General features: G+C 43.3%; 1 protein-coding gene across 8 annotated transcripts in view; it reads right to left on the reverse strand.

The window, feature by feature from the left end:
• pcm1 (pericentriolar material 1) overlaps positions 1-12,616 on the reverse strand; it is a 263,929-nt gene that overhangs the window by 154,234 nt on the left and 97,079 nt on the right. For all 8 annotated transcript variants that reach the window (XM_038791084.1, XM_038791089.1, XM_038791083.1 and 5 more), the window contains 2 exons: positions 8,054-8,274; positions 651-796 (listed from right to left, as the gene is read on the reverse strand). In XM_038791084.1, coding sequence (XP_038647012.1) covers positions 651-796; positions 8,054-8,274 — 367 coding nt within the window. The remainder of the gene's footprint in view (positions 1-650; positions 797-8,053; positions 8,275-12,616) is intronic.

The raw sequence follows: 12,616 nt of genomic DNA on the forward strand, positions 1-12,616 counted from the left end.
AATATGGAATAGTTTCCAATTTTATATTGTATTTGTGGTGCGAAAAATCAGACTCAAAACCTACACACAGGCTCGTCCAACTCATTGTTGTCATGTGCAATCAGGCTTTAACAATACAGGCAGGGGAGAAATTTTGCCAGCGCACCAAAACATACATTTTACTCTTCTAATAATGGCATGTGATCTTCAATGTCAATTTAAACTACCAGATTAGGCAGATCAGCCACAGTTAAGAGAACAGTACATTTGACAGTGCAGCGCTGCAGCATCAGAGTTCTGTACCGAAGCAACAGTCAAAATGCTGACTTCAAACTCCCAAAAATCAAACCCACCATCTTCTAATTCCAACAGCAAGAAATGAAATGAAATGAAAATTGCTTATTGTCACGAGTAGGCTTCAATGAAGTTACTGTGAAAAGCCTCTAGTCGCAACATTCCGGCGCCTGTCCGGGGAGGATGGTACGGGAATCGAACCGTGCTGCTGGCCTGCTTGGTCTGTTTTAAAAGCCAGCGATTTAGCCCAGTGAGCTAAACCAGCCCCAGAATGCTATCAAATGAGACAGTTTCGCACAATAGATGAATGATTTAATCTGAAAGGTTTGCCATTACTCTGAGCACGAAGACTGGTTCACTTGTATGAAGAACCTTACCTTTTTTCTTCATCCAGTGCCACTTTTTTTGAATTTCGAGATGCACTTGATCTCGTATTGTTTGGTTGCTGTGTGTGCTGATCCTCCTCAGTTAATGAAAAGTCAGGGAAGTTAGAGATGTCAATACCAGTTGAATCTGGGACTTCCTGCAATGAGAATGATGGGAAACATCACTATTTGAAACACATCATTTCCTTTCCACAGGGAGCCATAATGAACGCAATGTTCGTACCCAGGCTTTGATAATGCAGTTTTTAAATTTGTGGCAAGTACTGGGAACGCACTCAGGGACTGATCCATAAATTTTGACTGAAATATGCTATACATTTGATTATTTCTTTTCTATTGATCCAGAGACACAGATAGAAACACTGGGCATTTGAAGGCGGGTGTGGCATAAGTTAAATCGTTACTGTTGTATTTCACCACCCACGTGTGGAAACTGGTCACTATATTTAAGAAGTTGCAATTCAAACTACTGAGAAATCTACACCCATTATGCTGGGCATTTCTTTATTCCACTTATGGAGCACAGACACTTCCCTTTTACAAATATATCTCACTCCTCCAAATCCAGAAAAATCAAGGAAAAATTAGCAGAACTGAGCTTTAAGTACTCCCAAACATATGCAATACTGTAATTTAACTAGTTAAAACTGTAGATCTTAAAAGGTCAAATCACTGGTCTGCTTCCTAATGCTCTTCATGCCCCCGATCTCTCCCACTTAAAAGGTTAAACCTGTAGTTCTGAAGTGAAATATGAAGAATCCAAGCTCATGGTGGAAAATCTAACCCTCTGGATTCCATTTGCAACCTTGGTCAAAAAGCAAAGCCCTGGATTCTTGTGAATCGACTTGACTCCAGAAATTAATAAGCAGGGAGAATATCATCTTGCATGACCAGCATTCCCTTTGAGATGTTACATAAGCACAACGACACAACAATATTGAAGGTTCCACACAGCACAACATAAAAGGCTCCTTCCAGCAAACAGAAATGAAAAGGAACATTGAATTGAACTCTGACTAGACAGGAAGCAGATAAACAGGAGCTCAGTACAAGCAGTTTCACTCACTGTTGCAACCATTCTTCAAAATACAGCATAACCCAACTGACATCAAGCCACGGAAGACAACATTAAATTGTGTTCTTAAAAATTCTAAAAAGCTAGATCAAATATGTAGGTATCAATGGGGATATTAAAAGAAGAGAGATATCGAAAGGTGCCTGATGGTTGAAAGATGTGACATGTGACTTCTGGTGGCAGCCATGAAGTGAGCGGTTCCACATTTAGCAGCTCCTGCTCAAGGCGGATTGTTTTCGACCTTTTCCCTGTTCGTAGGGTAAGTTTGGATGAAAAAAGCAGGAGTGATAGGAGAAAGTGAGACTCACTGGTGTGGTTGGTGGATGGAGCCACAGACCAGAAGTGGGTCACAAAGGGAGCTGGTGGAGCAGGAGAATCTTCATGCACCAAAGATAAGATGCCGGAGGGTAAAGAGCCTGTCCTGCCCACCCAGTGGTCGCCGAAGCAACTGGTGGACTTCTTGAACGAGACGTTCAGTCAGCAGAGAAGGGAAGCCCATGAGGTACTAGCCAAGATGGCCGAGCCACTGAAAGCTGGGATTGACTGCATGGAGCAGAGGCTGGAGTCCCAGGGCCAGGCGATTCAGAAAGTGTAGGAGTTGGTGGGGGAGCACGAGGAGCAGCTCACCTCATTGGTGGCCGAAATGGGGGTGTTGCGGGAGACCCAAAAACGGCTGAAGGAGGATCTGGAGAACCGCTCCAGGAGAAAAAAACCTGTGGATTGTGAGGATGCCCGAAGGCAACGAAGGAGCAGACTCCGGCATATATGCGGTCAAGATGCTGCAAACGCTCTTCCGTTCGGGACCAGAAGTGAAGATGAGAGGGAGGGGTTGGGGGGGACAGTGCTGATAAATAAGTGGGTGGCTTTCGAGGTGGGGTGCATTGTGGCAGATTCAAGTGGAAGGTTTGTGATGGTGAGTGGAAAGCTGGAGGGGGTGCCAGTGGTTTTGGTCAATGTTTACACCCCGAACTGGGATAATGTGGAATTTATGAGATGGGTGCTGGGGAATTTTCCTGATCTGGACACATGCTGGTTAATCACAAGGGTGGGGGGAAGATTTCTCATTGAGCTGGGCTTTGGCTGGTTGAGCTCGAGGTTGGTAAAGGTGTCGGCAGCGGCGAAGGAGCTCGGTGAGGGAGATGCGGTTGTTTTTGGACAGGTTGGAGTTTCCCACGGTTGATGAGGAGGACCTGGCGGAGAGTCTGAGAGCCCCCATTAGGTTGATTGAACTGATGGAGAGCGTGGGGTGAAGCGGCAGGGAAAGCCCCAAGGCCAGATGGGTTCCCGGTGGAATTTTATAAGAGGTTTGGGGGGGGAACCTGGGGTCTCTGCTGACGAGGACGTATAATGAGGCTCGGGAAAGGGGAGAGCTTCCCCCTACACTTTCGCAGGCATCTGTTTCCCTGAGACGGAATAAAGGTAATGATCCGGAGCAATATGGGTCCTACCGTCCGGTATCGTTGCTAAATGTGGACGCCAAGTTGCTGGCGAAGATGCTGGCCTCACGAATTAAGGGTTGTGTTCTGGGGGGGGGTGATAGGTAAGGATCAGACAGGGTTTGTGATGGGGAGGTAGTTGTCCGTGAATGTATGGAGGTTACTTAACGTGATTATGATGCCCCCAGGGGGGTAGGAAGTGGAGGTGGCAGCGGCAATGGAGGCACAGAAAGCTTTCGACCGGGTGGAGTAGGAGTATCTGTGAGAGGTGTTGGGGCAGTTCGGTTTCAGGCAGGGGTTTGTGGACGACTTGTTGCTGTATATTTCGACCGACAGGGGGGTATTGACAGAATTCTGAGCGTTTTGGAGGACTCTGTCTGGTTTTCTGGATAAAAGCTGAAAATGGGAAAGAGTGGAGGTGTTCGCGATAGAGAGCAAGAAATTATTAGATAAGCAGAAACATATGCACTAGGTGACAGTACAAGTGCCCAGATTATTATTAGTAATTATACTCATATGTTATACATTACGTAATCCTAATTATTAGTTTTGAATCTTGGCTGGGAGGTTTGCTTGAGTTACTCAGGAGGATTTAAATGAGTATGGCGGGGGTTGGGAACCAGAGCACTAGCATAGAAAGTGCAATAATTGAAGGGGAAATGGAGAACAAAAATAAGAGAACATCACCCTGTCTGCTCAAACACAGTGGTTTGAAGTGTATTTGTTTCAACACCGGAAATATAGCAGGTAAGGCAGATGAACTTGGAGCACTTGTTACAATGGTGTGGCGATCACAGAAATGTGGTTAAAGGGCAGGATTGGCAGCTGAATGTTGGAGGATATAGATGCTTCAGGAGAGATAGAGGGGGGTGTAAAAGGGGTGAAGGAGTAGCATTACTGATTAAGGAAAATATTATAGCAGTACTGCGGGAGGACACCTCGGAGGCAATCTGGATAGAGCTAAGAAAGAGCAAGGGGGCAATCAAAATGTTGGGGGTTTATTACATGCCCCCCAAATGCCAGCGAGAGAGCTAGAGAGATTTTGGATATGCGAAAAAGTAACAGGGTTGTTCTGGTAGGGGATTTTAATTTCCCCTAAATTGACTGGGACCCACTTAGTGCTAGGGGCTTGGATAAGGCAGAGTTTGTAAGGTGTATCCAGGAAGGCTTCTTGATGCAATATGTACATAGTCCAACTATGGAAGGGGCAGTGCTGGATCTGGTATTGGGGAATGAGCCTGAACAGGTGGTTGAGGTTTCAGTATGGGGAACACTTTGGGAGTAGTGACCACAGTTCCGCAGGTTTTCGGGTACTTTTGGATTGGAATGAGGGTAACCCTCGTGTTAAGGTGCTAAACTGGGGAATGGCAAGTTACGGTCACTTTAGACAGGAATTGAAGAATTTGGATTGGTTGCGGCTGTTGGATGGTAAATCAACATCGGACATGTGTGTCTTTCTAGCGACAGTTGATTAGGATTCAGGAAAGTCACGTTCCTGAGAGAACAAAGGATAAGTATGAGAAGTTTAGGGAGCCTTGGAGAACGAGGGCTATTGTGCACTTTGTCAAAAAGAAAAAGGAGACTTTTGTACGGTTTAGAAAGGTGGGGACAGTTGAAACGCTTGAGTATAAAGAAAGTAGGAAGGTACTTAAGCAGGAAATTAGGAGGACTAGGAGGGGTCATGAAAAGTCCTTGGCAAGTCGGATTAAGGTGAATCCCAATGCTTTTAATTCATATCTATAAAGCAAGAGGGTCGCCAGGGAAAATATTGGACCACAAAAGGACAGTAGAGGGAATCTATGTGTTGAGCCAAAGGAAAGGGCGAGGTACTATGGGTGAGGTACTAAATGAGTACTTTGCATCAGTGTTCACCAAAGAAAAGGACTTGTGGAAGATGTTTCTTGGGTAGAATGTGGACACAGTCTGGATCATGTTGACTCGAAAAGGTGGTGGTATTGGGTTCTCTAAAAGATATTAAGGTAGATAAGTCTCCTGGGCCAGATGGAATTTACTCCCGAATACTGAGGAAAGCAAGAAAGAAAATTGCTGGGGCCTTGACTGACATCTTTGTATCCAAATTGGCTACAGGTGAGATCCTAGAGGACTGGAGAACAGCTAATGTGGTACCGCTATTTAAGAAAGGTAGCAGGGAAAATCCTGGAAACTAGGCCGGTGAGCCTCAGGTCAATAGTAGGTAAATTATTGGAGAGAATTCTCAGGGGCAGGATTTATACCCATTTGGAAACAAATGGACTCATCAGCGACAGACAGCATGGTTTTACGAAGGGGAGGTCGTGCCTCACTAACTTGATCGAATTTTTTGAGGAGGGGACAAACATGAGATTGATATGGGGAGAGTGGTGGATGTTGCTTACATGGACTTCAGTAAAGCCTTTGACAAGGTGCCTCATGACAGACTGGTACAAAAGGTGAAGTGACACAGGATCAGCGGTGAGGTGGTAAGATGGATACAGAACTAGCTCGGTCACAGAAGGCAAAGGGTAGCAGTAGAAGGGTGTTTTTCTGAATGAAGGTTTGTGATTAGTGGTGTTCCACAGGGATCTGTATACATAAAACGATTTGGAGGAAAATGTAGCTGGTCTGATTAGTAAGTTCGCGGATGACACCAAGGTTGGTGGAGTGGCAGATAGTGTTGAGGATTGTCAGAGGATACAGCAGGACATGGATAGGTTAGATAAGTGGGCAGAGAAATGCCAAATGGAGTTTCATCCGGACAAATGTGAGGTAATACATTTTGGTAGGTCTAACATCAGGGTAAATATACCATAAATGGCAAAACTCTTAGGAATATGGAAGTCAGAGAGATCTGAACGTGCAGGTCCACACATCTTTGAAGGTGGCACCACAAGTGGACAAGGTAGTCAAGAAACCATATGGAATGCTTGCCTTCATTGGGTGGGGCACGAGTATAAAAATTGGCAAGTCATGCTACAGTTGTACAGAACCTTGGGTACGGCGGCACTTGGAATATTGCACACAATTCCGGTCGCCACACTACCAGAAGGATGTGGAGGCTTTGGAGAGGGTGCAGAGGAGGTTTACCAGGATGTTGCCTGGTCTTTAGCGTGTTAGCTATATGGAGAAGCTGAATAGACTCTGACTGTTTTCATTGGAAAGACAGAGGTTGAGGGGTGACTTGATAGAGGTCTACAAAATTATGAGGGGCATGGATAGAGTGGATGGATAGGCACTCTTTACCAGGGTGGAGGGTTCAGTCATTCGGGTGCATAGGTTTAAGGTCCATGGGGCAAAGTTTAGAGGAGATGTGCAGGGCAGGTTTTTTACGGAGGGTGGTGAGTGCCTGGAACACATTGCCAGGCGAGATTGTGGAAACAGATTGATAGGATGGGCATAGAGGGATACGGCACAAGGAAGCGCTAAGGGTTTTGGCAAAGGTTGGTATCATGACCGGTACATGCTTGGAGGGCCGAAGGGCCTGTTCCTGTGCTATATTTGCTCTTTGAATGGATAAATACTTCCTACACAAAAAGGTATTTGACTGATGCAAGTTAATTACTTGGAAGCTAAGTACGATATAATTGCTCTGTATTTTCCATGATGGAGGATCTGGCAAGCCACCTGGTGGATGTTTAGCACCCCTGCCATAACTTGAATAAGATTTTTGAACTACAGTGTCGCCTGGTCAGTTGGTGAGTGAGGAACACTACAGGTGAATAGCTGTTTGACTCGTGCAACAGGCTTCCTTTCTCAGATAATTATCCTGTTAACCATGCTTTTGAAAACTGTGCATGCCCATAAGGCCCACCACCCTCAAGATAAGCAAGAAGAAAACTGGAGTGAAATGCTGAAATATGAATATTTAGTGGGATTTGTTAATTTCTCTGTAGCTCCTGTTACGGCCCCATAGCAGATCTCAACGATGGCTAAGAGGCTGAACCAGATGCGCAACTTTAAATTTTGAGACGGTGCAGAAAGACCGATTTGTTCCGAGAGTGATAATGTAAGAAATCGGCTTGGTCATTTTATAAACAAACTTTATTAAAAGAAAATAAAACAATATTTAAACTTTTACTTCACAGTTGTCACACTAACAGATTACATGCAGTTTCTTAACAGTAGTTCCCATCAAACAGCTTTATTATAAAAATAGAGCTCTTGTTCCACTTACACATTCAGGCAAAGGCAACACTTGCAATTAGGAAGCAATCTTTTTTCTGTTATGGACATTAGTTCAGAATCCTTTTCCACGGGGTTTTTTTGGCTTTTTTCACACCCTCTGATGGCTGCTTCCATCCTTCTCTCTTTGCCTGTTCAAAATTGATTCTCTCCCTAAGCTCCGCCCAGCCCTACAAACAAAAGTCCTCTTCTGGAATGTTCAGAGTGGAACTTATCAACTATAATTGGGCTGTTTGCTTGCCAACTCCCTTTTACACAAAAGACCACATATGCACCTAACCTTCCACTGACAGACAAACTGGTCATCAGGCTCTGTGATAGGATAATGGTTGGTCATACAGGAATGTCCCAAAAGACAATGGGTCGCAGTGAATCACCTTATGCATTCCTTAATGAGTTGAAGTCTGAATGGGACCATGTGACTCAGCGTATACCTTGGAGTCCGCTGCTAGCAGTCGTTTTAACCCCTAAATTGCCTGCAACCTCTTGGACCCCATTTCTGGAATCAAGCTCCTAATATCTCCCACAACTTAACATTCTACAGATCCAAGGATCAATCTACAAATTACAGTTTTGTGTTGTGACACACCAGAAATTCATCACAACATTTAACTGGCTTGGATGTTTCACCTGAATCTATAGCCAACTGTGAAAGCAAAAATATACAACTTATCCACTTCTTCGACATTCAATATTATATTTAAATATGGACAGCAAAATCTCACCTGTACCATGGCAACAAGTTCCTGCAATTGTCGGAGTTTTTGTTTAGCAGCATTCAATCTGTTAATTTTCTGTTGAATTTCAAAATCTTGGTCAGCTTCTTCAACCAAACTACTTCGCCGACTCGATATTGTACCCTCACTTGCACAGTCCTCCTGGGTCTCATGTTCCTGTGTTTCATCAACATTCCTAGCTTCATTTTTTTCATCATTGTAGCGAGAGCCTGTACAGCAAATTGAAGACAAAACATTACACAGCTGTTTTGGCCAACTTATTTTTTGAAAATTACAGACATTAAATCAAGTGACCCAATTTGCACACGAGAAACAAAGCAAAAATTTGAACTTCAGGATATACAAAAGGGGGATTAGACATTTTAATTGATCTTCAGTTTGAAGTCACCTGAAGGCTTTTACTTACAGTATAAAACTCACTTCCATCACTTGCTCTCCAGTCTGCTGTGGGAGATGGTGGCATACTGTCTAAATAGTCACCCTGGTATCCCAATGATGCTCCACATAAACACAAGCTACCAGCTCCTCTGCCTCTTTAATCCCAAGGAGGCAATGATTATACACACTTAGCTTTTGTCCATCTATTCTACAGATTCATCGCATGAAAGGGATCAGAGGAAGAAGATAAAAGTCAGAGTTACAGCAGTCGGAAATATATTTCTTCTTAATGACGATGATGAGAACGAAGAAAATGACAAATGAAGAGGACCAGGCAAACCAGAGGCTCTGCAACATGATTCAACAGTCCCTTCTGACATAAATCACCATCTACAAACATATTGGCTCACTCCGATTGCTAGTTCAAATACTTTTTACCAAGGGAAATTAAATGATGCTCAGAAGGACATGGCACTTGACAATTCTGAGTATAAGGGAAACTGACAAAACGGAATGGTTAAGCCATCTTCTGAGTAGAAACCAAAGAAAAATTGGTCAATGATTTTGGAGTCATGAGAACTCATATTAATCCCACGGAAAGAAAAATGTTTGAGAAACGTCACAACCACGTTCACACTCCGAAGATAATTCCCAAGATGCGTAACAGCTGATAAGCGGAGCTCTCAGGTCCACAACTGAGTTTTGTGCCAATTTAGGATCAAGTGGTGCAGCATGGGATCATCCAAGCTGGACTAAATTGCTAGTTTTAAAAGTGTTTGCAATAATAAAAACCATGAGTGTAGATGATCTAGAGAAGGAGAGTTTTTGGTCAGACCTGGAAGCTGATGACTGGCAAGGAACGGGAACTTAATGATAGGATAGAATAAATAGATGAATAATGTATGAGTTATATTTCAATAACTGAAGAGCTACGGTGTGTAGATGACTGGGCAAAGCAGTAATCTTGTCAGGATAGATAAGCAAAGGTTGGGTTTTGGAGTAAGCGTGGGCATTGTTTGTGATAAAGGTCAGGACATTCAGTAATTATTTTATAAACTCACCCGTAATTGCAGAGGTACCAAATTAGATGTACAATACCATTGTGAGTTAGCAAGATATCACAAAGTTGATGTAAATAACTAATAGAAACTGCGCATCTTTGAACTGCCTCTTAGAGGATCCTGAGAGAACACTTCCCTGTATGCATACTTGTATTGGATAAAGTGCTAAACTGTTGCTTGATTCACTTACAGGTGACTCTGTGTTGTGTCTTTAGATACTCCACAAGAAAAAGCTTTGTCTTTCTTGCAGGAACCAACAGGTTCACTGGAATCTGAAATATATAGCTCGATAATGATGCGATTGGGTGCAGAGGAGATTCATTGTTACCTGAACTAGAGCGTTTCAGCTACGAAGAGAGGCTGGTTAGGCTGGAGTTGTTTCCCTTAAAGCAGAGAGGGCTGAGGGGGGATCTGATTGAGGTGCACAAAATTATGAGGGACATAGGGTGGATAGGAAGAAACATTTCCCCTTAGTAGAGGGGTCAATAATCAAAGGATATAGATTTAAGCTAAGGGGCAGGATATTTAAAGGTGATTTGAGGGATAACTTTTTCACCCAGAGGGTGGTGAGAATTTGGAATGCACTGCCTGAAAAGGGAGGAGGAGGCAGGAACCTTCACAACATTTAAGAAGCATTTAGATGAGCACTTGAAACACCACAGCATACAAGGCTAGAGGTCCAGTGCTGGAAAATGGAATTAGAATAGATAGGTGCTTGGTGGTCAGCACAGATACGATAGGCTGAAGGGCTTCTTGCTGTGCTGTAAAACTCTGCCTCTATAAGCAGCCAGGGACCATTTGGTGCCTCTTACTGCTATAGGGATCAAGCAGCAACAATGGGTCTGACTGGCTTGCTCTGTGGAAAACCAGTATGGATTTGATTGGTCAAATTAATGCCTTCTGTGCCACAAAGATAGGCACAAAGAACAAAACACTACAGATAGCATGGACAGGTATTGGAAGTGCAGGGACAAAGTCAAAAAGAAAATAAGGAAATCAGAGAGGCCATGAAAAAAGATTAGCGAGTAAAAGTTAAAGAAAACCCAAACATATTTTCTCAATATATTAATGGTAAATGGTTAGTTAAGGAAAAGGTAGCTCAAGAATTACACTGAGATATTGAATGGAATAATCATAAAAGGGAGAGGAAATACTCGAAAGGTTGAAATCCGTGAAAGTTGAAAAGCCATCAGGGCCAGATGGATTGTTTCCAAGGCTGCTGAAGGAGGTCAGGGAAGAGATAGCAGATGCGTCGAGGATGATTTTCCAATCCTCACTAGACATAGGGGAGGTCTCAGAGGACTGGAGAAATGCAAACATGGTTCCATTGTTTAAAAAGGGATCGAAGGAAATGCCAAACAATATTAACCCAGTTAGTCTTACGTTGGTGGTGGGCAAGTTCGTAGAATCAATCCTGAGAGACAGGATTAAACTGTCGCATAGAAAGGCATGGACTAGTCAGGGATGGTCAACATGAGTTAAAGGAAGGTCTTGCCTCACAAATTTGATTGAATTCCTTGAGAAAGTGACAAGAAAGATTGATGAAGGTAGTGTCGTGGGTATTGTGTACCTGTATTTTAGCAAGGTATGTGTACCTGGATTTTAGCAAGGTGTGTGACCAAGTCCCGCATGGCAGATGGGTCAAGAAAGTAAAAGACCATAGAATACAGGGCAATGTGGCAAACTAGATTAAAAGTTAGTTTTGTAACTGGAAACAAACAGGGATACAGGCCAATGTGGCAAACTAGATCAAAAGTTAGTTTTGTAACTGGAAACAAACAGTAATGGTTAATGGCTGCCCTTGCAATTGGAAAGTTCTTTCAAGTGGTGTTCCACAGGGCTCATGTTGCACCCTTACTATTTGTCATATAATAACGATTTGGACGTGCACATGGGGAGCACGATTGGGAAATTTGCAGATGACACAAAGATTGGCTGAGTGGTGGACAGTGTGGAGCGGGTGGTAATGTGACAGATGGAATTTAACACAGAAGTGCGAGGTCATGCATTTAGGGAGGTCAAACAGTTATAGGGAGTACACAATAAATGGGAGTATACTAAGAGGGGTAGGTGAAGTAAGAGATTTTGGTGTACAATTATATAAATCCCTAAAGCCAGCAGTTCAAGTCAACAAGGTTGCAAAGAAAGCATATGGTATGCGCTCCTTCAGGAGCCTTGGCAAAGGTATAGAATATAAAATTACGCTTATAATGTTGGACTTGTGTAAAACTTGGGTGATGCATCAACTGGAGTATCATGTGCAGTTCTGGTCACCACATAACAAGAGGGACGTGATTGATGTCTGGAGAGTGCAGAGGTGGTTTACAAGAATATTGCCAGGGCTAGAAAAGTGTAGCTACGATCAGAGATTGAATAGGTTGGGGTTATTTTCCTTCAAACAAAGACGAAGGGAGACTTAATTGAGGTGTACAAAATTATGAAGGGAAGTGGACAGAAAAAAATTATTTCCCTTGGTGGAGAATTCTAGAACCAGGGGACATTGATTCAAAATGAGTGGTAGGCGATGTAATGGTGAGGGATTAATTAATGGCCGCATAGCTAAGGAGTCAGCATGGTTTTATGAAGGGAAAATCATGTTTTTTTAAAAAATATTTTTATTCTCCTTTTCTCCCAAATTTCCACTCACCAATAATAAACACTAAGCAGTAACAAATATAATATCAATCCCCATATCAACAACAACAATCCCATCAACCCCCAAACAACTACCTGCATGTTAACATAAACAAATAACAAAAAAAAATCAGGAATCATCCAGTCACCATTAACACATACCTCTCCCCCGAACCATCACAATCCCACCTCCTCCCAAACTAATGTTCGAGGTTATCCAATTCTTGCAAGTGCATAATGAATAATGCCCATGAATTGAAGAACCCCTCCATCTTTCTCCTCAGTTCAAACTTAACCTTCAAGAGAAAATAATTCCAAAAGGACATCAGGGCACAGGGTGGAGAGGCTGCTCCCCATCCCAACAGGATACACCTTCGGGTGATCAACGAGGCGAAGGCTACAACATCTGCCTCCGCATCCGTTTCCGACCCCGGCTGGTCCGACATCCCGAATATGGCCTCCCGAGGGCCCAGGTCCA

Source organism: Scyliorhinus canicula, chromosome 3, assembly GCF_902713615.1.
Source record: "Scyliorhinus canicula chromosome 3, sScyCan1.1, whole genome shotgun sequence".
Lineage (NCBI taxonomy): Eukaryota > Metazoa > Chordata > Chondrichthyes > Carcharhiniformes > Scyliorhinidae > Scyliorhinus > Scyliorhinus canicula.